The sequence below is a fragment of the Motacilla alba genome, chromosome 2 (genome assembly GCF_015832195.1).
Source record: "Motacilla alba alba isolate MOTALB_02 chromosome 2, Motacilla_alba_V1.0_pri, whole genome shotgun sequence".
Lineage (NCBI taxonomy): Eukaryota > Metazoa > Chordata > Aves > Passeriformes > Motacillidae > Motacilla > Motacilla alba.
Genome location: NC_052017.1, coordinates 68,127,724 through 68,153,125, shown reverse-complemented (window position 1 = coordinate 68,153,125; position 25,402 = coordinate 68,127,724). Strand labels below are relative to the sequence as shown.

At 44.4% G+C, this 25,402-nt stretch overlaps 1 protein-coding gene across 2 annotated transcripts in view; it reads right to left on the bottom strand.

The window, feature by feature from the left end:
* Positions 1–961: 961 nt before the first annotated feature.
* The window catches only part of SLC22A23 (solute carrier family 22 member 23), a 109,943-nt gene continuing 85,502 nt past the window's right edge, over positions 962–25,402 (bottom strand). The window contains exons 6-11 of one of the 2 annotated variants that reach the window (XM_038130087.1): positions 24,132–24,221; positions 18,510–18,612; positions 15,315–15,547; positions 12,669–12,701; positions 10,748–10,871; positions 962–5,346 (exon numbers count right to left, since the gene is read on the bottom strand). In XM_038130087.1, the coding sequence (XP_037986015.1) occupies positions 4,995–5,346; positions 10,748–10,871; positions 12,669–12,701; positions 15,315–15,547; positions 18,510–18,612; positions 24,132–24,221 (935 nt within the window). In that variant the 3' untranslated portion in view covers positions 962–4,994. The remainder of the gene's footprint in view (positions 5,347–10,747; positions 10,872–12,668; positions 12,702–15,314; positions 15,548–18,509; positions 18,613–24,131; positions 24,222–25,402) is intronic. The other variant, XM_038130088.1, reaches the window with a different exon arrangement.

Here is a 25,402-nt window from a genome sequence, read left to right as displayed (position 1 = left end):
TGGTTGTAGTACTGGTGCTAAACAATGGATTTCCTCCCAGCCCTTGGGCATTCAGAATGTGAGAAGGATTTCACAAAGGGGTATTTATGCATCCCTGAGGACTACATAGAAGGAAAAAGCACAAGCCATGTTCTGGAGCAATAGATAAACCTGTCAGGCTGCTAGAAGAGCATCACATGTAAATTGAGCATATACATAAAATCAGAGAGGTCTACCACCATGACCACCAGTGAAAAGCCATCCTGCTGCTACATCTCTGGGCTTATTTTCAGGTAGGATGGGTATCTTTACTAAGGCAGATCCATTGGCTGTTTTGTTTAATGAGATAGCAGCCAGAAGTTAACTATCCAGGTTTGCCAGGGTTTTGATGTTTGTTTTTTTTTTTTTTCTTTCGTTCCGAGTTTAGCCCTGACTCAAGTTCAAGCACCAGCTTCTGATACAAACCAAAACTACTAAACTACTGGTGCTGCTTCTAGACAACTGCCCTAAGCACCTACAGAAGAGTGATGGATTTACCTTGCTGTGGTGCCACAATCAGCAATTAAAAAGTGTAACTGAGAGGCTGCTGCTGTAGAAGGCACAGCTGCTGAGCCTCTTGTCCAAAAGGGTTTGAACACCCAGTGGGCTTCAATGTCTCAGATTTGGTGTGGGTGCAGAGGGCCCCTCCTTACCTGTGGGAACAGCTACCTGTCCTTGGCTGCAGTTCAAGATCAGAATAGCAAAAAGCAACTGTTGAAGGGTATTTTCTTTTTAATTTACACCACAAGGAAACAGAGTCAACTATGCTTCCGTAATTGACTGTAAAGGATAATTACTTGCAAATCAATGTGCTATTTTAATTAGCCTGATTTACAAACAGCTCATTCAGTTTGTAGAGCAGGGTAGGGCTATTTGCTGAGGCATCAGCTGCTGTTGGGTATTTGAGAAGTCACTGCAAGGGAGCCAGACCAGGGAGAGCAAACTGATGGGACAACATCATTTTATTCTGTACATTTACATACAAAGTTCTTCTCAGTAGGTACAACAGATGTAACATCATGCAGACATTTAGCTTGTAAGACTGTTTTCAGTACTTGATTTAAGCTTGTGCTATGAGGAAGCACCACCAGACTATTCATGATCAAAACATACAGTAACACGATTCTTTAAAACTTCATCAGAAACTGAAATGGGGAGGGAGATCTCGCCCACTAGACAAAACACACCTTACTCCTTTCCCAAAACATTTTACACAATACATTTAAAATGAGGTTTGTAATTTCATTTTTTTTCTTAAAAAATAATAAAAAAAAAGTTACAGTGGGGGAGATCATCCCTCCACTCAATAGTGTTGTCTTATGTGCCAGCTACAGGCGCAACTTGACTTGACATTCACAGAGTTCAGTTAATGGCACTTCTGCTTCCAATTTGGTGACCAATCAAGTGTTTGTCTCCAGGAAGTGGCAACAGTTAAGTAAAATACTTCCACTAAAAACGACAACAACAAAAAAAGCCTGCTCAGTGAAACCCAAAAGTAAATCACACAACCCCCTTTCAGAGTGGCCACAAAACACTTGCAAACAGGTGTTATCTGTTTGCAGTGTGTCTGGCAACAAAAGCAGTACTGAAATCTTACAAGGGGGACAAAACCCCCAAGATCAAGCATAATGTCACTTCACATTTTTGTTTGAACTTACGAAGATGGAGAAAGCCCTTAAATGGTAAACCCAAAGAAAAATCTACTGATGGGCTTAGAGGTTACTGAAGGATCACAGAAAAAGGCCAAAAATGGACAAGACAGCTTGGACTGCTTCCCCTGCTGTGGTGGCCAGAAAGAGCCGCCTGAGAAAAGCCTTTCCTGGTGATGGCTGCAGAGGAGACATGGCCGAGGAGCCAATGGTGCAGCAGGCTGGGACCCCAGCAGAGAGCCCTGTCCCGCTGCGGGACTAGACAAGGCAGGGCAAGCATCCCCACACTTCCTTTCTGCCCTGCTGCATCACCTGGTACTTGGCTCCTCCACACAAGACAGGTTTAGTGAAAGCTTTCCAACTCCATGAGCATGTGTGGAAGAACATAATCATCACAGAAGTGTTCATGTTTTCAGGAAAAGGAGCAAAACTAGAACTGCCAAGGCAGGAAGTTAGTTTTTGCTTTATTGTCGTGACAGAGGCAGAGGGCCAGACTGACTAGAGAAGCTGGGGGTCCCTTCATTGCAGATCAGTACCGACTACCTGGTTTCAAGCAAGAAAGCAGCAGATCAAATCAACTTCATAAGATTCTTTTCTTAACAAAAAAAAAAAAAAATCGCTGCATGTTCCTGTCACCTAATGTATTCACTATCTAAATGTTGATATGTTTAAACAAGTATTCTTTTCCCTGTGCCTGTCATCGGAGAGCAGCCACCAGAATAGGAAACGATAAAGCGCTGTGGACAGCAGCGGTGAGCTCACCAGGAGCACTGACAGTGCTGGAAGCAGCCGGGTTCACAGGCCTGTGGATGGTCTGCAAGAGCTGTACCGCAGCTTGAGCACACGGGCCACGAAGAAGTCCACGAAGGAAGGAGCCACTGGCTCCGCAGCACGATGGACGGCAGGGTGCTGCTTTCTGCCTCTGTGCTCGCACCTTCTCCTCTCTCAGGCCCTTTCTCTCTTCCCTGGAGCCTTGTTTTGCTTCTTCAGCTTTTTGTTGTGAACCCATTTCTTTCGTCCCCGAATGTGTGTGGCTTGCAACAAGCATCTCACATCGAAGGCAAAAGGTATTGCACAAATTTGGCGTGTGAATACTGCACGAGTGGGGAAGGGCTGGGTTCTTTCCTCAGGTGAACACAGACTGCAAAGGTCTCGGCACAGAACAAAAAGAAGCAGCCGCACTCAAGCCTGACAATAAAACTTGAGTGTAAGGAAGATCAGGCTCTTGCTGTCACAGCAAGTTTAACAAAGGTGATAAAAACCAGCAGTGTAACTCTGGGCGAAACTACCATCAACTGGTCCAGTGTTTCTTACCAGGCTCAAGAAGAACCCAAATGTCCACATCATCCTCTGTAAAAATTAGCAGCTTTAGGACAACATTGTTACTCTGAACGCAACCGCCTCTGTTGCTTCTGCAGGTCTGCCTGTCCCCTTGCATCCATCAGCATCTGAGGCTGTGCTACCTTACTGCATGGCCTGCCGGGGAGCATGGATCTCTGATTTATTGGGAACTGTAAGAGGACATTGGCAGCCTAATGGAGGATGGAAATTGTTAGGTACAGTAGTTAATCGACAATATATACAGGAAGGGAGGAAGAGGGAGGGAAGGGAGTAGAGGAGAGTGCAGATGAGCACTTCTCCTGCATATGAATGCAAGATGTACATCAAACAAAGTGGCATCATACGGACAGTCAGTACAACATTGACATCCTGCTGCTCTGCTTGAACGTCTGCACTACCGAGCAATCACAAATGGATGGCCTGAGTGAGAAAGGAGAAGAGGGAGGGAGAGAGGGGAGAGTTAACTACAATGCAAGAAAGCTTTTTACAGAGTCCTTGCATTGAAATAGATCCTCACGATATTCTCTTGAGTGAGAACCGAAAGCCAATGGCCTAAGGAAATAATTTGGGGGCTGGAGGAGAGAAGTCAAGTGGCCACTGTCAAAGTGCCATCAGCACAGCAGGAGGTAAACTGGATGTTCACTTTGTGTAGAATTAATCAAATTTAAGTAAACTTTTTTCCTCAACTAAAATCTTACAAGAGCAGTCAGGAAAGTGGGGAAATAAGGGTGAGTTCATTGTATATTCTTGGGTCAGAACCAGAGCACATCTCTAAGAGCCCAAGACAGCTCAGTAAGTCATTATTCACAGGCTATCAATTAATTCCTTTCCAACAGTCATTTAAGTGGTTTTCCCACTTAAATTGAAAACCCAAATTCTGGTTCTAAAAACACTTAAGACAATAAATACCAGGACACTCATTTCCCAGGAGCAGATATCCCAGCTATGCTGCCTTTTGGAATAAAGGTATAGATCATTGCCCATGCTCCTTACTATTTATCATTGCTGGTCTATGCTTTTTTCCTGGAGCAGTCAAAGGTCCTGGGCCTCCTGATAATTATAACCATTCTAGGCAAAACTCATTTTTGCATCATTAGTCAAATAATTTGCATCATCTACATTACAATTAAGGACCAGTGGCAACCACCTAAAATAGATTAATATATTCTTAAAATGCAGAAAGCTGATTCTCATTGAAAAATCAGCTTGTTGGGGTAGGATTTTCTCCAATGCATTCAATGAAAACAAAAAAGGACTAATTTAGAAAGTAACTTTTAAGTGCACATGGGCTATAAACACAAATATAAGCTGCCTAAAATGCAGTCAGAGTTTGAGTCACAACAGGTTTTGCTTTGCTTTTTCTTCTTTTTTTCCCCCTGTTTTTTAGTGTATACAAACACAGCAGGCAATCTGGGCACTTGGACTTTCTAGACAGGCAGAAGAATGTTGCACAAGTCTAAGTCAATTCAACTTTGCAGTGAATCCCTCTTTCCTTTAAAGAAACACAAAAACAAAACAGAAAACAACACTCCCCCTCCCCCCATGGTTTCTTTCTTGGAATGGCTGCACCTCTTAAAAGATGGCTTCATTTTTGTGATCTATGAAGGGAAAAGGAAATAAAGTGCTTCTTGAGAATAAATCAAAATAAATATACATATTTAATGGCAGGAAAAAAAGAGTTCTGAAGGGCTACTGCCAGCCAGGTCTTTTCTCAAATGAGTCTTTTCCCCCAAAACTTTTCAAAAGTAATCTGCACAACTGTTGAAGATGCCAAAATTTGCTTTAGTAGCAGAGTTGAATTCCTCTAAGTTTGTGTCTGCTCCATCACTGGTTTGTAAAATCTGTGCAAAACACCTTTGCCCGAAGTGCAACTCCTCCCGCACAACAGCGTCAAATAAAATACAAAAGGAAGAGAAGAAATATAAGAAGGGAAAATAAAATAATTAAAAAAAAAAAGGAGAAGGAAAAAAATCCACCCAGTTACATCTACTTCATCCCGTTGGCAGTGGTGTTCTCCGAGATGCCGTCACTCACAGCTGCTGAGTCATGGAGGCCAGAGTAATCCTTGAGTTCAGAGTTTGTCAGGAGCAGGGGCTGCTCCCCCTTCTTGTGCGGCAGGAGGGGCTGCCGGGTGTAATGTTCCCCATCCGGGATGTTCTCGGGCAGGTGCTGGTTCTTGCTCTCAGGCAGCAGCAGGATGCAGATGATGCAGATGAGTGTGCAGCAGGCGAAGATGACGTGGTGGAGGAAGTAACCTTTCTGGTTGTGGAGCTCCATGATGGGGGCGGTCAGGCGGCCGAAGCCCGCGCTGGCCAGCACCAGCCCCAGCCCGCCACCCCTGCAAACACAAGCAGAGGGGGAAATGATTACACCCAAGGATCATTTCACACCCATTTAACTGCCCCCACATAAGAAGATAAACTTATCTTTACCATGTGGGTGTGTAGACACCACACTAAAGTACTCCCAGTTCCAAGTATGCCCACATTCAGTGAGGGAAAACCAGATTTTGCTTAGCGTGCCACCCTTCTCCACTTAGACAAGACACACCAAGGAGCAGTAAGTGCAGAAGTCAATTTTGGCTGCCTCTAAAGTATCTGGCACCATTCAGCAGTGGAGGCAGGAGATTAGACTTTACAAGTTACTGCCTTGATCCATTATACCAAACACTGAGTGCTGGAATATTTTCTACATAAAATCATGTTATGGCTGGAACTTCTCAACACACTGGAGATGTAACAAAATGAATAATTTTCAGAAAAAAAAAAAGTGAAAACAAAAGAAGTGAAAAACAGACTCTTTCCCCAGCTAGAGGCACAGAAGCTGCTTGTGAAAGGCCAGTTCAGTGCTGTCTCCTGATGCTTGGCTATGCAAGCAAACTCTCTTGCAATTCCTTGTCTTGCTCATCAGCATCTCTCCAGAGCCTGGCGCAGGAGGCCTGGCACACCTCACAGTCCTGGGGCTGTCTCTGCTGGGTGCACCCACACAGAAGTGGCACTGCAGGTGTTTCTTTGGGGCAGGCCATACCCTCCCCTGCTGTGACACAACTGAGGTCTCCTGCCAGCAGAGTGTCGTCCTTAAATGACTCATTTTAACAAAATCTGTGAGAGTGGCAGCTCCTGCTTCATTTTCCAAAGACTGCTGCCTGCAGAGGGAGACCTCTCTGTGAGTTTAATCCTTGGCACCCTGCTTCCCCACCAAGCCTGTGAGGGCAACACACTTCCTACTCTTCCTCTGGGAGATGCCATCCATTCCCAAACCCTCTGCAGATCAGAGGGGTTCAGTACCTGGCCCAAGGCAGAACTGTTACTATCAACAAAAATTGGCCCTTACAGAAGACGGCTTGCAGAAGGCAAATGGACTGCTTTATGTCAAATATTTGGCATAAAACCAGATTCCTTGACTATTAAGCACCCTGGAAATCACTGTACAAATAAACCTACAAATGCCAAATTCACTCAGCCAACCACAGTGTTAAAGCTAATCTTCACTCAATCCTTTCCAAAATCCACTGCTGCTTACTTGACAGCTGAAGGACAGCAAACATGGGCTTCAAAAGATGCTCTTGGGACACTGACTGGATCAAAAATTCACATATGTATCTTCCAGTTCTTCAGACTCAGCAGAGCATCTTTCACAGACAGCAGTGACTTCCCCAAATGCTGCAAAAGCCCTTATTAAAAACTCGCCAGCTTTCCGATGGCAATTTAGAAACCCAGCTGAATGCAACTATTGTGCAACTGGCCTCCCTGCAACTTCATTAATACACTCACATGAGTAATTGACACAACCAGTCCCAAATGCATGGCAGATCTCTCTCCAAGCTGGCTCTGGAGCAACAAAAGCCCGGCTCATTTACATCAGTGATTGCAATGGCTAAATTGTATCTCAACCCCCCTGAGAAGGACCTGAGGTGAGTTTTAAATGCTGCTGGAGAAGGACATCAAGCAAGCTGAAAGAAAACGGGAAAAGGCAACAACAAAGAAGGCTCTGTCATTTATGGGTCAAGTGGCTTCAGATTTACAGGGGGGGAAAAAGTTTTTTCATATGACGTCAGTAATTAGAGTAGGCATTACTTTTTCCAGTGCCATCAAAACCTGGCAGAGGAAGGCTTGAAAGTACATTTCAGTGTGCGTCTTAAAAGGGCTTTCTTTAAGGTTTAGCTACATTGCAGATGTGAAATGTGAAGGAAAAAAAAAAGAGAAAATTGAAAGTAAAGGAATTTCTTGTTGTTTCCATGCACATCAGGAAAACAGCTATAGGGCAACAGAGGCAGCACGGTCATGATTCACACTGTTTTTGCAGGTGACAAGGGGCAGCAGGTGGAAAAGAAATACATTCTGAGTGCTTTGGGGCATTGCTCCTCCTCAGCACAAGGAATTCCACGGCAGGGGCCAGTGTCTGTATTTCAAACACTCTCCAGATGCAGAGTGGAGCCTGGAGAGGGAGCGTGAGGGCTGCTGGCACCCACAGGGAGTCCCAGCTTCCTCCCTTGCACTTCTGCCTGCCAGTGGCTGCTTTGGGGGGGCTTTCCTACAGCATGGCCCCATGGACGATCAATCAGGACCACTTTCCCAAAGCCTGCTTCCCCACTGACAGTGGGGAGGCATGGTTTGCATGAGGTTTATGGTCCTAAAGTGGGCAAATTGCAAAATTCAGAATTCTGTCCTCAGAAAGGTCCTGCTTGTTCATGGAGTTGAATTTCCTTGCTTTCTACCTCCATGTTTTGCCAGAGAGCAGCAAGACATCCTCACTGACATTCTAAGGGAAGGGTCTTGTCCTTCTCAGCACTCAGGAGAGCAGAGGATTGTTACTCCTGTCTTCAGACAGCCATGTGGTCAACACACAACGTGGCTCAGAGTACAAGTGAGCCAGAGAAATGCCCAGGAGAAAGGTGGCTTTGGGAGAATACCTGCAGAGCAGCCTCCTGCACAAAGCAGGGCCAGCACTGAAATCAGACCATATTTTCCAGCTCAGCCACTTCTCAATGTCAGTCCCTGAAAACCTCCACAGCTTTTCCCTGCCTGTACATAAGGGATATTTTGTGCACTCAGTCCTAGACCAGAGATTCAAGTAATACACCAGCACACCCTTGGATCATGGAGTAATACACCAGCACACCCATGGGAATCATGGAGCAAGCACCACCTCTGAGGAGCCAGGACTTATTCAGGTCCCAGTAAAGCCCTGCATCCCACTGTATTGAGGAATGCATTCAGTGCAGGTAGCTGGGTGGGCAAGGTGTGGTGTCAGCTGCAGAGCCCTGGGGGTGGGACCCCAAGATGAGAGGCTGTGAACTGGTGCAGAGCCTCTGTGTGAATGTGACTGAGCCGAGTGGCTCCTGGGTGGTCAGAAAGGAAAGTTTCCTCAACAACTGGAAATTTGGCTTGAGGCACCTGTTGATGGGAAAAAACCCTAATTCAGCCATTGCTGCCCGCTCTTGGGGTGCGTGGGCACAAAAGCAGGACACTGAGAGAAAAAGCCAGAACCATCTTCCACTTGATAGTAACTGAGAATGTGGAGGATGAGGAGAGGACATGCTGTATTTTGTTCAGCCTATTCCCATTTAGTAGACACAGAGGCTGTAGTGTGAAGATTATTCCATGTGGATTATCAGTGACACTTGGTGCTTTAATTCAGCATTTGCATGGAGGTGTGCACTGAAGTCCCGGGCACAAAGAAGGGTAGCTCCTGATGAAGCCCTCCTGTCTACTGCCAGGAAACTGGAGTGCAGTGCACAGATCCCAAGGACCCCTCTGTGTGGAATGCTCATGTTGCTGGAGCAGGTGTCACCTCTTGGTGACCAAAATCTGGCTGCTCTCCTCCTGGAACTGTTCATCTCAACACAACAGCAGGAGAGATGGATGGGTGCTGTGGGTTTGCTTTCATGCCACTGCTACCCCAGGTAATGGCAGTGCTATTTTCTGCTCTCAGGGATTTGCAGACAATGGATTTGATCAGGGAAAGCCCAGAGAAAGTCACAGTGCTCTCGTTGCCTTCCTTTTCCTTAAGGTTCCTTGAGATCCACCAAAAGCATATTAGCATCATACAATGGTTTGGGTTGGAAGGGACCTTAAAGATCATTTAGTTCCAACTCCCAAAGGCTATCCAGGGTAGCATTTTGGAAAGCAGGTTTTGAGGGAGTAGCCAGATCCCAGCAAAAGGCAAGACAGAAGGCAGCTTAAGCACACTGCTGTATGAGACAGATTTATGCACTGTCCTGAGTTACCTCTCCTAATTACAATCCTGAGGGGATCTTATTGTGGTGGTAGGATCACAAAGCAGTGCAGAGAGTCATCGTTTCTATAAATGAACAGGGACCCTGAGGCATATCTAGCTGTTGTCACTCGTCTGGTGTCACCCAGCAGAGTCACGGGAAGCAGAATTTTGGCTCCCAGCCAGGATTTTTTCCCCCTCCCTGTAGCAACATAAGTGATTTAAGGGGAAAAAAAAGCTTGCTAAGTTCAGACTGCACATCTGACCCTACTTGGCAGATTCTCTTCTGGCTGACATGGTCAATTCGTTATCTGTGTGTCTTTCAAACAGAGCCAAGGAGAAAATTAAAAAGGCATAAAAACACCAAACTGATTGACACCCACATAAATAAATAGCTGTTAGTGTTTCAGGCTGCTGTATAATCTCACTCCTCACAATGCCGTTTCCTGTGGAATTAATGTTATCCATAAAATACATTCACAAATTTAGATAGCCTGAAAAAAAAAGACCATGGAGCAAGGAGACTCTGGCTACTCAGACGACAGTTTTGCAATAATACTTTTGCAAAGTAGTTGAAAAGGCACGTAATTTGGAGGGGACAAAAAAAAAAAAAAAAGTATCCTCTTTCCTCCACTCTCTCTCCCTCCCACCCATATGACCTACATTCCTGGGAAATTCAGTGAAATCAGAGCAAACTTCTGAATTGCTGTGGCATTGCTGAAAGCATAATCCAGAACACAGAAGCACAACCTTTGTGCTGTGAAAGATAACAGTGCATGTTATCAAAATGGTACAAACCCCTGACCATACAAAGATGTGTTATGGGGAACTCTCCAACAAAGATAATTTGTCTGATTTCTCCTATTTCCCAGGATGAAAGTGCTCCTCTTTAGAAAAACTTTGAGCCTCTGCTAAGATAGGTCTGTATGTGAAGAGAAAGACAGCTTGATCTGCAATAAAGGCAGAGAGGCAGGCTCACAGAGGACTTCTATGCACCAAAAGCATTTACACCACATGTTTCAACACCTTCCTTCCACTGAAGCACCCCTGCAGCTGTCCTGGTTAACCTGCCCTATGGAGGCAGGGATTGCTGGCACCTATGCCCTCCTCTGCACTGTCCTGGAATTCCTCCTTTAATATCAAGATGCAGGCTCACCCGATTGCCGCTTGAACAAATCCCGCAGAGTTGGTGAAGCAATGACAATGTTCAACCACACAAACTGCTTCAGCTGAGTATTTAAGACCCTACCAAGCTGGAATTCATGTGCTGCCAGGCCTGCTGATCATCACCACGATGGGACACAAGGTGGAGCCATGGAAAACAAAGCCTCTCTATACACAGACACGAATTTACTTGCACAGACTGACTGCAGCCACTGCAAAAAGCAGCCCCCAAGTTGCTGTGAGGTCTCCAATTACGTGGGGCTTCCCCTCCCATACAATGTGTTAAGTTACACAGCCCATTATCAATTAAATAAGGATAATTTTGTCCCCAGCTTTTGAGGGGGGCTCCAAAGTCTCACCTGATTACTGTGGGTGTGATTTCAGCACAGAAGAACACGCTGAGGCTTCCAACAGCATGCGAAGAAAACATACCCACGATGGAAAATGCAACAGAGAATTTGTCTTTGACACTGTCACTCATACCTGGCAAGAAAAGTGTATTTATCAAAAGAAAGAATGAGGTCAAACTTCTAAGGAAGAAAACAATCAATGAAGTTTATATTATTCTTCTCCCTCAACAGGAATTTGAGTAATTTTGTAATACTAATTTAAAACTGGTATTTTGTAATACTATTTTAAAACTGGTATTTATAAAATCTATTCCCCAAGCACCTGAGATACAAACACACATGGAAAAAACCCATTATGTCATGCCAAAAATGGCAGTGATCTCTGATTTTTTATGCTCAGATACCATAGAAAAGGTAAAACCCATGAAAAAACAAAATCTTTGGCCAGTCTTTTAAGCACCAGCCTCTTTCCTCTCGTGTTTGACAAGTGGAGGCAGGCAGTGTTCCTCAAGCTGCCAAATATCCTGTACAGTGGGGCTTGGGCACTGGAGAGGCTTCCAGGACAAGAGAGGAAAGAACTAGAAGTGCTCCTATCTCTGTGCTAAGCCTCTGCATGTGATCAGTCTGCAACCTCTGTTGTAACTCCCAGCTTGACAACTCTGGGCAAGAGCAGCCGATGCCAAGGACGGCGAGGCACTCCTTAAGTTAGGGCTGCTTGCTCAATCCTTTCACAGCTGGATGGCAGCAAGGTTTCCAGGAGCAAACAGTGTCTATCAAGCACTTGCAGAAACCCCAGTAAATCTAAACAAAGCTCAAGGAAACTGTCTCTGGCCATGATGACAGTTCATCTCTCACTGGATCCCTGCTCTGGGATCTCTGACCAGGGTTGTACAAGCTCACGTGGCCTGTCCTGGCCAGCGAGGAGGCCACATCACTCACAGACACTATTGCACCATACAAGGGGAACACATCATGCCTGACAGGAGCACTGGGGAAAGGACTGGAACTTTGCAGCCAGTGCTCCCTCACCTTTCTACACACACATCCCAAGACATGCCCGAAGAAAGAACTGCTGTGTGCAGTCCCAAGCAGGCATACTGTCTGGCTTGGATCCACTGAAAATTAACACCTGCTTTTGTTCTTGCTGAACGTATCAGCTGTCAGGAGAGCAAAAGGTATTTGGGAGCTCTTTGGTTACATCTTCTGAGATGTGCTACAGCCTGCTCAGGGCTAATCTCTTTCTGCAACACACCCCAGGGCTGGGGGAGAGAGCAAATTCTGCCAGCTGATGAGGATGTGGGCACAGCACCTTGCAAACCACGGGTCTCTGGCCGCTCTTGCATAGCGGGTGAGGCTACACCACTGACCCCCTCAGGGAGTCAGGGCTGCTCAGCAGAACAGACCTTGGAAAAGCTGGGCAAGGACAGGTCCATTAAATCTGATACACAAAGGTACATTTTGTTCCCCTGTAGTTTGTTACTGCATTGCTCTTACAGTACTTCAGCTTGGGAAAGTATGTTTTAAGGTGTTTAACTCCCCTTAGTTAAAGAGTTCTTAAGGTGTTTTAGTCCCCTTTTCTATTCTGGAAAAAAAAAAAAAAGAAAATCTGAGATTCTTGAGCTGGGAATGTTGCTTCTCAGAAGGAGACTTTCTGAGAAAGCCTTACCCTGCATGTGAAACCTTGGGGCACGTCTGCACCCTCTCTTGACATGCAGCCTATGTGGAGGGGATGCTACATGAAGAGGCTGCGCATAGATGAGCAGGCCTGCCTATGAGTGGGGTCTCAAGGCACTGCACAGAAGTGGACATTCCCCCTTCACCCCCTTTGTGGCAGCAGCTCTGCTCTGGGTGCTTTGGCCCAGGCTTTTTAGATCTACCTGTTCCTGGGGGAGTGCTTCCCACATGATGCAGATTTGTCTGTAAATCATACCTGAGTCTGGAAGTTGACTGTATTTTCCAATCACTGGATCCAAGACCATGGAAGTCAGAGAAAGAAAAAAAAAAAAAGAGAAGAGAGAAAAACCAAGAACATACAGTTTTTATATGTTTACTTATCTGAAAAAAAAGGGTAAATCCCACATGCCATCCTAGCCCCACCCTCTGACTCCCAATTCCTTCCCGTGCCAAACCGGTCACATCTTTCCCTGGCCACCAGACAGGACATGCTGTTTCCAGGCACATCTCAGCTGGAGGACAGCATGCTAATGAGACAGTGATAACAAACCAGCAGTAAAGCATATTTAAAAGCCCCAGAATTACCACTGGGATTAACACAAAGGCCTCTTTGTTGTTAATGAAGGGGGAGAAGAGAAAATGCCCTCCTGCTGCTGCCCTGAGGGAATGGCCAACAGAAGCTTGGGTTAGAGAGCAAAATCTGGGCATCAGTACTGTCAGACTGGTGGGAGACCTATTCCTCTCCAAAAACATGAGCTGATGGTCCAAGTGTCACACTAGCCACCAATCCTAACACACAGGAGCACATGGCAGCACTGGGCAGCAAGGGGAAGGGCATCAGCACAAGCTGGGCACAGCTCTGCTGGTCATCTCCCACTCTGATTCTGTGACTTTCCAGGTGACACTCCAGAGCTCAGATGAGGCGTCAAACAAGGAGAGCTTCGAAGTCTGCTGCTGGTTTGTGGCTGGTGGAGAACACCCCTCTCTCTGTCTCTCACCATTCTCAAATTCTGATTTAATTTTCTGATTACACCCAAATTATGCTAAATTAAAACATGCAAGATGCTGTGACAGATTTCATAATAAACAGGGTCACTGCTTCTCTCCAAACAATGTCTAGTTCTTCTGAGGAAGAGGTGGCCATGGTCAAGAGTGGGAAGAACTGCTCTGAAGTTTGAGGCTGCCTTTCTCTCCTCACAAAGAAAAGAGTGAAGTTAGAAAGGCTGACAAGGGCACTGCATCGAAAGTGCCAGTGTAGCACAAATCACCTAAAGCCATGCCTGATCTTAGTTCTGGCAACTTGGCTCACAAAACCACCTGAACCTGTTATGGAAAATGCTGTAATAAGTCCTACAGGGTGTGGCCTCCCACCTCCCTTATCAATTTTTTTTAAAAAATGCAACCAGATTTTTGTGGCTCTGGAGCAGACCAAGGGCTCTGACACACTTTCTCTCAACTAAGCAAGCGTGTATTTATTGCCTCGTCAGCCTCAACATGCTTAAAATAAAAATTAAAATGTGCAAATTCAGTGTAGAGAGACCCTGATGGACACCCTCAGAAGAACATGGAGTTTTGGGAGGTTGCACACAGACACAGTGTAAATCTGCATGTGCATGGCTCAGTCCATCAACAGACATGGTGAGGTGCAGCCACGGGGCTTCCTCCCACTCTCAGCTGGGATTGCTGGACATGGTAAATATGGGCTCAAAGGGAATGTAAATATCTGTGCCGAGCTGGGAGCAAACACACACGATGCTGGAGTTTCCTCCATGTCATGAAAGAGGTTCCCTGTTTCCCTCCTACACTCCCACAAATAGCTTGTTTGCTAAAGGCGAACTTAGTAAATGCCTCCAGGAAACAGAGTCTGTAAATATGAACAATTCCTGTTGGCTCAGAGCTGCCCTCAGTATGCAAGAATGTGAAAGCCTTCCATCCTCAATGCAAAAAGCTCTTTCTTATTCAGGCCCTTAATTATTTCTAAATTTAGAAATTAAAACCAGCAAGAGCCAGTGTTCTGGTGTTCGTCTCATATCCAGTTTGTCCAAAGTAAGTCTCAACCCTCTTCCCCCTTCCTTGGGGTAGGGTTTTATGGGACAGGGGTCTAGTGATTACACACTGTGAGTATGGCAAAGCACATCCCACATTCCCTTTGCTTCAACACCTCTCTGATTCATCAAGTTCAACCTCCTTAACCAACAAAAAATGAAGAGAATGAAATAAAATTGAAAAAGGAAGGGGAGTATTTCTATAGCAGTTTTAATAGCAGCTCAAAAGGGCCAGACAAAAGTTACTGCCTGCAAAGGAAGAGGTGGGACACTCTCACTTTTTGCAGGAACAACCGTTTGAAATGCTGTGTCACTTCCCAGAATCATGTGTACACATTCACATGGACTATACACACACAGTGTGTTAAAAGCGGGGTCTTTCAGCTGCACGATTTCTGTGCTACCTTTTTATTACTTGCTCATAGCAAGGTGCTAAGAGCAGGCAGAGGACATACACCTACTGCTCTTAGCTTGGTTTAGAGGCCACTTGAGAAGCAGACTTGAGTGGGAAAGTTTTCCCTTCCCAATCTCGATACAGCTCTTACCCTGGCGGATGTTTCACTAAAATAAAATTGAAAGCGTTTCTTGTTTCCTTGTTTGTTTTCTTGGTGAAAACCGGATACAGCACCAAAGCTCAATAAGCTTCACCATGGGAATCATCCAGAATACAATGCCTTTTGTTAATGAGCCTGAGAAACAAGTGTTTGGGGAAACCTTCAAACAAATTCAGATTCTAAAACTATGCAGGTGTATCACATGACAAATCTGGGAAAGGCAAAGGAAATGCTAGCATTTCCGTGTCCCTTATTTGCATGGGAAGCTTGCGTGGTCCTGAAAAGCTCTAATCTCCAACTTACAGTTGAGAAGGCCCAGCTGCAGAAGTGATGCCAGAGCTGTAAGTATCATGAAGAGCAGGAGTCCTCCTCTCCTCCCCAGGAACCCGACCACAGGGCACATGGCCAGGCAGGATGCCAGCGCAATCCCAGCCATGGTGTAGTAGTCCGCATAGAAGTTGTGGGTAATCGCCATCTTCGCTTCGTGCCCCATCATACTTTTTGCAAAACAATGGTGTATGCCATAACCAGTCAGCCTGGAGGAAACAGGAGAGGGCAAGAGAGGCCATTGCTGAGAGGGCAGAACACATACTGCAATGTTATTCAGTGTGGGGAGGCATTAAGGCAGGAATAAAACACCTTAAGTTAAGAAACTTATCTCTGGGTGCTACTGTGAAAACAAGCATTGATAAAAAGAAGAAAAAAATCTCCATTCAACCAAATATTTGCTGACTTTATTAATATAGCTGCTGCTCATGGTATGATCAAGGCATGGGGAAACTTTAGAAGAACTCCTAGGTAGTGTGTGGTAGGTTTTCCCAGTGTATTTGAGAAATCCCATTCCAAGAGGAGCACATCTCTCTGTTCCCAGTGCACCTGCTGACAGTACAGAGCCAGCACTGCTACGACAAAGCAGCCTCTGTGCTTGGACAGCAAAACACCAGGAACTCCCACCTGCCTGTGGCATTTGGTCATACTGAATACAAGCATTACACCTCACTTCCCAAGCTAGCCTGTTAAAACTGAAAGCCCCTGAGAAAGGAGTATTTGAAGTTGTACGTGCTGCAATGATTATTACAATTATGAAACAATAAGATTTAATTCAGTCTACACATTTACACTGCCTTCATAGCAATGTGTCTCCTCCTCTTTAAAAATTTTCTTTGAGATGCCACTGATCAACATCTTACCATCACATTTCACACATCTTTCTCCTGTCTCACCCTGTGCCTCCAAAAAATAGAAAAGAAAAAAAAGGAAGAAAGAGAAGGGGGATGAAGGTACAAAAGTCTGATGAGAAGCCCCAGCTTCACCCCTGATGTGGTACAAAATAGTAGCAGGGGTGCAACAGGAGAGGTCAATGCTCTCAACTGCACCCATCACAGCTCAAGTACCTCTGCCAGGAAGAACCTCCTGTCCCTGGCACTTATGCAAGACAAATCTCCTGGCACAAATGAACAGTGCCTGAGAGAGTGGGAGGCACAGATCCAGGTCTCAAAAAAAAAAAAAAAAAGGCACTGATTACACTGATACACTTCTGTACTTCTGAAGTTCAGGAATTTGAAGCTCTATCAGTATAAACTGGGTATCAAAATAAGCATAGAAACAGCTGTAAGGACATGCAGACCCTGAGTGCATGACAGGCCATGGCCTGAGGAGCTTTTCTTGCAAACTTGTGAATCAATGATCTAGCTGAAAACCCCACCCTCAATACCAAACACCTTGACCCTGATAAAAACCTAATACAAGTGCTTCCTGTTACACAAAATTGACATTTGCATTGAATAACTAGATTATAGCTGACTCTTACCATAAGAGAAATATTTATCAGCAAAACAGTAGTAATAAAAAGGGCAGAGTTAACTAGCTTTTCTTCTGTCTTTCTCTTCTATGCATGCAAATACAGTTGCAGAAGTTACTATTGAGACCATGACCTATAAAGTAAATTATTTAATCATTTGAACTTGCTTCCCAGCCTGTTCCCTAAGAATTACTCTATTCTCTTCACTTGGTGAGCAGCTCAGAATAGTTACTTTTAAAACTAAATCCTTGTCTTCCTTAATTTCTTTTTGTTCCCTGCAAAAAACACCTTCTCCAAGAACTAAAAATTTAGCACAGCCCTGTCTACAGGAATAACAGAAGTAAAATTAATTTTTTTTTTCCACCCCTAAAAACAAACATGAAATCTATTTCCTCAGATGTACGCCTGCTTCATGCTCTGCTTGGATGCAAACAGCCTTCATGTGCTAATGCCAGAAATTATTTTTTGGACTACCTAGACCTGATTTAAGGAATTTCCAAATATGCAAATTAATGTGGGTGAGGGAGGAGGGGAGAATTCCCCACGTAAACAGTTTTCACAAATGCATTTAACACTGTCTATTAAATGTACTGGGTGAGCTTAAGAAGAAAGCACTCTTTCAGAACAGAGGTTGTCCCTCACTGGTGGGTGGAAGAGAGACACAAAACTCATAAAACCAGAGTTGATTCTGCAACCAATAACACTGGAGACTGATCCCTAAAATCTGTGTGCTTCTGGGTGACTATTTGCCCAGCATGGGGACTGTCTGCTCTGGGTGATGACCGATTCATGAGCTGGCTAACAGGAGTGAGGGCTGCAGAGTAGTGCCCTGAAGTGAGGAAGAAAAAGCCACGAGAGAGCTTCCTACTTTGAAACCCTGCAGAGAAAGAGGATTCCCAGCCTTCTCCAGCCCCACCTCCCATTTGAAAAGAAAACCATGAAAAATTCAAACGGGCATTTTATAAGATGGAAAAATTAGAAAATGCACTGCTGGTGCCCTTCCAGAATTTGCAAGCCAATGTATTTCCTCTTCACAAGGCATCAGTTCTGGACAGAAGATCTCAGAACCTGTAACCTGCAAAACCCTCAGGCTGAATCTTGTTTTTGCCCACATGAGCATGTCCAATCTGAAGCCTTAGGAGGCAAGCATCACATTGTCCTGTTGGAGACTGCACATTCTCCCTGTGACCCCCTGCACATAATTGGGGAGTGCTGAGGCACTTTGTAATCTGCCTTTAAAGACCCACCAAGCACAGCTGTTATACGAGGGAGCAGCTTGTATTTACTGGCAAGCAACATCTTCCTCTGCACCACAGCCCTATCAGATGTAAACAACTTGAACCTGTACTCCTGGGGCATGAATGGTTTCAGAACTCCCACCTGGGATGCCAAGCAGATGTCTGCATGCATGAGCACCTATCAGCACGTGGCCACACGGGACCACCGGTGACAGCAACACAATTGCAGCACGGCGCCTGAGAAGATGTGGTTCTGCTGCCTGAAACAGCCAGTGAGCTCCCCCACGTTTGCCACAAAAAATGAGGTTCCCTGCAACAGCTGGTGTTGTTCCAGGATCATTTATCAGAGATGTTGGTGTAGGGTCCCACAGTAGGAAATAGTGGAGCTCCCTCATCATTTCCCATTGCTGCTCCAATCCACTGACCACACAACTATTCAAACAAAGAGACTGGACTTACGAGTTCACACACAACACTACGATGTTTTTCCACAGGTTCCTCGTTCCCACCACTTTAACAATGCAGACTTTCTTCGGTCTCCTGGTGATTTCCTTTTCCAGCTCTGAAACAAACCAAATCAGAATTATCATTTCAATGAGGAGAATGAGAAGATTTACTTGTGAACTAAAATATTCTGAGGGATGTTCTGGAGAGCAGAACACTATTGATTACATTTACAGGAGCTATAAAAATGCTGAACTACCTGCCTAAAGTCCAGCACAGGTTCCTCCTTTTCTTCCAGGCTTCCCTTCATCTTCTTGGGGAAAAAGAACTAAGAATTCCTCCATACTCCAAACCTCCTCCCAGTTAAAAATGTGTATGTAAAGTGGGAGCAGTATAGAGCTTGACCCCAACAAGCAGGATAGCAAATTTCCTGAAGATCTTCAGGATTCTGTTAATTTTTAGAACCCTCTACAGGGAGCACTGCACTCGTGCAGCTACAGGCTCTGCTCCCATTGTGCAATGCATACCTAAAAAGCCATGGAAAGGACTGGAGCTCAAACTCATTTTTCATGGGTCATCTTTTGAAGTTTGTTCAAATGCAAGGCTCAGAATGCAGTGGCTAGGACATTATGTCAGCTCATCCATCTTCCACTCCACTCCCTTTTCAAATATTTAAATTTTTTCTGATGGATGTTCTCAACGTTAAGACATTTCCTTAAAGAAATATCATTGGGCATCAGCAGCTGTGGTGTCTTTGCATTTCAGAACTAAATCCCCACCACATTCTTCTGTTCTGGGCAGCTGCAGGTGAACTTTTCTTTGCAATGCTGAAATAACACTCAAGCCTTACAAACGTTGCCTCTGATACCCTTGTTGGCATGGGACAATAATGAAGGGCACTGCTTATTTCCCAATTATCATTGAGTTGGAGCTTGAACACCTACCTAAGCGTGCCAAAGCAGCCACTGTTTCCGAGCTACCAGATCAGTGGGCAACAAGTCCAATAAAAGCAGGAGAAGCTGTAGCTATAAAGAAGCATCACAAAAATAATGCCCACCGAGAGCACAGACTAGGTCTGTTTTCTGGGGTAAAGGCTTTCACTGTTGCTTTCTAGCCTGTGTGTTTAAAGGCAGCAGTGTGGCCCTGTTGTGAAGGGTGCATGAGTTCTCTTCGTGCATATGCAATGAGCTCGGGTGTCCTCAGTTGCCCACACTGGCCTGGCCTGCCCTGACCTCTGCCTTACTCTGCTGAATAGCAACTTCCTAAAGAGATGCAAGACAGGAGAAAATAAAAGCAAATTGGGGGCGGGGGGGGGGGGGGGGGGGGGGGGGGGGGGGGTGTAAAAAAAAAAAAAAAGCCACCTGAATTTACAAACGAAACAAAAACCAGCTATTATTTGAAAAGCGCATCAGAAAAATAAAAAAATCAAGCAAACACTATTTTCATGCAAATACTTGATCTATTAACTGCTCACAGGTCACTCCTGGTCTTCTCTCTAGAGTAATTACTGGGAAGGCTTCTGACAAAAGCAGCAAAGTGTATTTTACATTAGTGATTGTGTTTAGGCAGAACATTGCTATACTGCTTTCCTAACAACCTGATAATGGCCATTTCTCCCCAGAATCTATGCAGCATGAAGCACACAAAAGCAAAAAAACTCAGGTGGAGTAGAAGAAAAAATCAGTTAAATTAATATTTATATTACAGAAACCCTCTTCAGGCTCGGCAGAGGATCGGGGCCATATTAAAATATAAGCAATAATATAATTGGAGCGTAATCTTAAAGAACAAGGTCAAAACCATTTTTATAGCAAGATTCTAGCAAGGAATAAGTGGGAACAAAATAATTCAGAACAATGGAAGCAGTAAGATAAAACATAATTGTAAAGGCCATGATTGAGCCAAGGCCAAACTTTCTACAGCAAAAAAAAGTCAAAGCAAACACTAGAAGAAGCACAAGGGTTTTGAAAGGCTGTTGGTGGGTGTTTACTATTTCAGCTGAAGGGCAACAGTGAAAATCACTACCCAAACAACACATATCGCGCAGATTTCATGCAGACAAAAAGGTTCACTCAAACTAAGAATGACCAGATCTGGCCTATAAAGTAAAACATCTCATCCTCTGTCAGCAGAAGATACATATGCCATATTCTTCAGATTTTCCTAATCTGATAGGGTTTTTTGTTTGTTTGTTTCTCAGAGAAATTTTTATTTTTTTTCTTTCAAGACAGAGCGTAGACGTACTTGTAAATACATGCTGTGTAGAGCCACAACTTAATAAAATCAAGAGAAGCAATTATCAACTGGGCTACACTTTTCTTTGCAACCAAATGTTATTTTGCCCTCCACTCCTGCTTTGTTCATATATCAGGGCTTCCTATAATCCATATGTTCTTTGTTTATTGTCATGCTTCCTTCTCACCTGCACTCAGGCCCCCTCCTCTTAACCTTTCTCATCAATCAGTGCTTCTGATCTAGTTCCCACCAGTGTTTTTCACTGAGCTGCTGTTCTGCCCTCAAGTAAAGGCTCACTTGGTTGTGTGAACTGTCAAACAGCTCTTGTGTCAGCTGCAGTGAGGATCACACATGGCAGGGGAGCTCACCAATTCTCTACCCTACTCATGCAGCAGTCTTTCTGCAGTGGACCCTTAATTTGCTTTCATGGGGTTATACTCCATGGACACATCACAGCATTATACAAAAATGTCTAAATTCCAGATGTAACAGCATTACAAGCATTAAAAAAAAAAAGGAAAAAAAAAAAAGGAGGGGGTGAAAAAAAGGAAAAAAGACGAGGGAAAAAAAGAATCTGGTCTCAAACTTACACCAAAGAATGCAAACAGAACCTGGCTTTTTATTGACAGCCTTGTGATTCTACCAGCTATTTATGCCTCCACCCCTCTACGATGTTGTTAAAGCTCCAAATCTAAGTCACCTGTTTCAGATGAATGACTTGTCTCCAGGTCTCCAACACAATCCATCTTTCTGATGGCTTTCTCCCTCCTTTGCTTCTATGAATACTAGTGAGATATTCACCAAAAATCCCCCCTGCACTGCAAAATTAATGACCTGCAATAATCAAAATATCATTCCAATAGGAACAAAAGAGCTATAGGACTTGCAAAAAAGTCATCAGCTACAGAAATGGCTCTCACATAAGTGACCTGCTGTCTGGGAGCCTGCCTGCATGAAAGGACCTGCTCTGACTGACTTTGATGAGCATCAGGAGAGTGGCAGCTCTCAGGCTGACTTCATAGGTCAAAGTTAAAATATTACAAGTAAAGCCAAAGCCTATTAAACCTTATGAAAGCAAACTATTTCTCTCCCAGGACTAACACCAGAAAAGCTCCCTGTACCCCCAACTTACTTTTTGATTCTACACTGAAGTCACCAGTACAGAGGAATTAGCATTAAATGTTTCAGTTTTGATTTACCCAAAGGGAGAGTGTGGAACATAAAAATATTTCTACCCCTTTATTCAGTGGCCCCTAATAAGATTTCCCATACTCCAGAGCCCACACACACTCTAGGCTTCCTATTCAGGGACTCAGTAGGAAAACTGTCAACAGGCTAACTCTTTACATCTCAGTGGAAATTAGAACTATTACTGGCAGATTTTAAAAGTCTCATGGGAAGGGGAACCCTACCAGCTCCCAGCTTGCAAAGCTGCTGAATCTCAAGAGACCCTCTGCATTTCAGGAGCATGCCTTTCAAAATCAGAAAGTATCTTTAGAGCCTTCAGATGAAGCCACCCATCTCTGCATCACTTGGCATAGACAAAACAGACAAAAGCCCAAATCAAGTCACAGAAAAATTATGTCCAAAATGACAAGTGTCCTGTAGTGATGGACTTCTGCTGGATTTTTCTGGCTGCTAAACGATACTGTCAGTAGCTCTTTGAACATGAAAAGATCTATGGAAGCCTAGCACAGAGACTCAATCAATCCCTGGAGCATGACAGCTCTGCAGCAGGAGGTGGACCAGTCTGAAACACAGAGGTTAAGCAATCTATTCTCAGGCAGGCAGAGTTGCTGGTACAAAGGTTTATTTATACCTTGTGATACTTTTGTCCAGCTCTCAAGCCGTATACAGAAATTATGAGGTAGGTAAAATACTGACTGATGGGCAGAGAGCGATAAGGGATAGAAAAATAGAAATCATGAGTGGATGGCAGGACATTAGCAGTGGCATGACTCATTTCATTAAAAAAAACCCCACCAAACTTGTTTAATAATCTGAGTACGGAGCTTGGCAAAAATCTCAGAAAGGTACCAGTAAGGTGTGCCGTGACAAAGTGAGGCACTACCTTACTATCAAAGGTAAGTACAATGCAAATGGGCTGTCAGAGGAACTGGGTGAGCTTGAGCTCCAGCATGTGGCAAAAGCAAGTGAAAACATGAAATACAATGCAAAATTCCCAGTGATTAAGGGGAAATGTTCCTGGTGTAAGATAAGCAAACCTGTGTTGGACTTGGTTATGTACTACTTGAACACAAGAGACTATATGGCACCAGTTTAATGCAGCCATAAGGTATTTGCAATTCAGACAATGAAATACTGGAATTCTTTTACAATTCTGGTCATCAATATTTAAGAAACTAAAGCTCCGGCAAGCCAGACTATTGTATTTATAAAAGGAGAGGAGATAGAGAACTTCATCTCAGTACAGGAATATGACTGCTCTCTTCTCATATAGCATGAGGAAAAAGAGATTTAAGATAGGTACAGACAGGACCAAATGGTTAAAGGAAAAAAGAACAAACCCAGACAGCTATAGCGTATTTGAATTGAATGCTGAAAAGTACCTGCAGTACAAGAGGAATATGAAGACTGGAATGGCTTTCTAACCAAAGCACCGGACATAAATACTAACAGCATTTAAAATGAACCTCCTTTCCGGAGAGCAACTCTGTAACCCTAGGAGAGTAACAGCTAAGAACTGATTGCAATGATTTATTTCAATCCTCTGTTTCTAATTACATTTTAAAAAGATTGAAAAGTCAGACATAAGGCTGCTGTTGCAATCTTCAGTTGCTCGTGTGCATTATGATACAGCATTTAGATGATCACACGTTAGTTTTTCCCCCAGAATGTTCACTGCAGTCATCCAAGAGGCAGGTATTAAAGACATCTCTGCCTTTCCCATTCAATATGTACCCCTCAGCCTCATTATCCAAACTTCCCAGTGAGTACAAAAAATCATAGATTTCCTTAGAGACATTCCTACAGTGCTGTCAGAATATATATGTACTTCATAAATGCAAATCTCTTGTACCACCTTCTTGTAAGAGTAACAGCAAACATTACTCCTGTTTTGTAAGCAGGGAGATAAAATAGAGAGGACTTGTGTCCAGAATGAGAAAAAAAATGCAGCAATACCCCTTGAAGGTGTTGATATAAATGCTCCCATCTTTCTGCAAATCAAGCCCCAGAATTACACACTAGAGACAGACACTGAATAAATTGTCATTAGTGACAGCACTGAAAGGGCCTGATTCCAGGGAAATCTCCATCATTGTACAAGAACATCCCTGACAGACCCAGAGAATGAGTACAGCTCTCCAGGAGGTATTATGCTTCATTTCCCCAACACTGTCCTTTTTCCTTCTGCAAGCCTCTGCCTCATTCACTACACACCTTCCAAATTCTGCAACAAATGAGGAACAGACAACAGCTTCATTCCCACATCATCGTCCATCCTATGCACTGATTCGTCCATCCTATGCCCTGTGGAAAAAATAGGTTGTAATCATGTTATTAAAGGCTGTGTCACCATGCCTTCATGCCAGGAGGCCAAGCAGGGGTTGCCCAGGCAACCTGACTTCTTGAATTTCCCAGAGCATGACTTGTCAATGCTTTCTAGCACCATCAGTGTTAAAAAAAACCCCAACAACACACAAAGAGCACCTCCAATGTCCTTGTGTGGAGCTGTGGCCATCAGGAAGTTGCAGGTACCCACACATGCATTGCTGCTCTTTGTTGTGGGAGCTATGGAGGGAACCTCAGCAAGCTGAGCAAGCGAGTTGGGCAGCAGGGAGGGGTGAAGCAAACATTTTAGGAGTGGATTTTGCAAAAGAAGAGTTCTAAGAATGAATCCTTGGGCTTGACAGCTTGCTCTGGAAGGAGGGGGAAGCGTATGATTGCAGCCTCTTTGGTCTCCATGCTCTAGCTCTCCTCTGTTCTTCCTCTACAGAATGTTCTTCCTCCATTGCTTTCCCCCAGTCCCTTGTTTCCCTTGCCTAAGTCCCCTCCAACTATCTTTATTCTTTGGTCCCATAATTTTTACAGTCTCTTATTTCCTCTCTTCTCTGGCCACTGGTCCCCTCTTACTGCTCTTCCACTTGATTCTCAAGGTCTCCCTCCTACCCTTCACATCCACATCCAGACTCACCAGTCCTCTCCCCTCTGGTGCCCGTGGCCTGGGGAAATGCCAGCAGCACCAGGGCTTGCTGCCAGCCCTCTGCACATGGTTCCTGGCCTGTAAAGCTGGCTCCTCTGGGAGCATAGGTAGCACTGTGCACAAAGAGCCAGTGTGCCAGCGGGGCACAAATCAACAGGCTGGAGTTCAGCCATCGAGAATCTGCAGAGGACTCAACTAGTGAGAAAGAATCACTCAAACTGAAATAGAGGTTGACAGCCCCCTCTTCTTTCTTTTTTTTTTCCCTTTAAATTTTCTAGCATATTTGGATCTTCCCAGTGGCATCAAAAGGCACATTCTCAGTAGGCACGCTCTCACCCTTTTCCCCCTGATCCCTCCAAAACCTGATACTGTCAGATATCACTGCTACCTTTGCTAAGGATACAGTCAGGGCTCTCCTTTTCCATTACTGTAGACCCAGCCAGTAGAAGAGGACCTAACTGACCAGTTTTGCTCTAGTTAATCACTATCATGTACAGCACATCCTGAA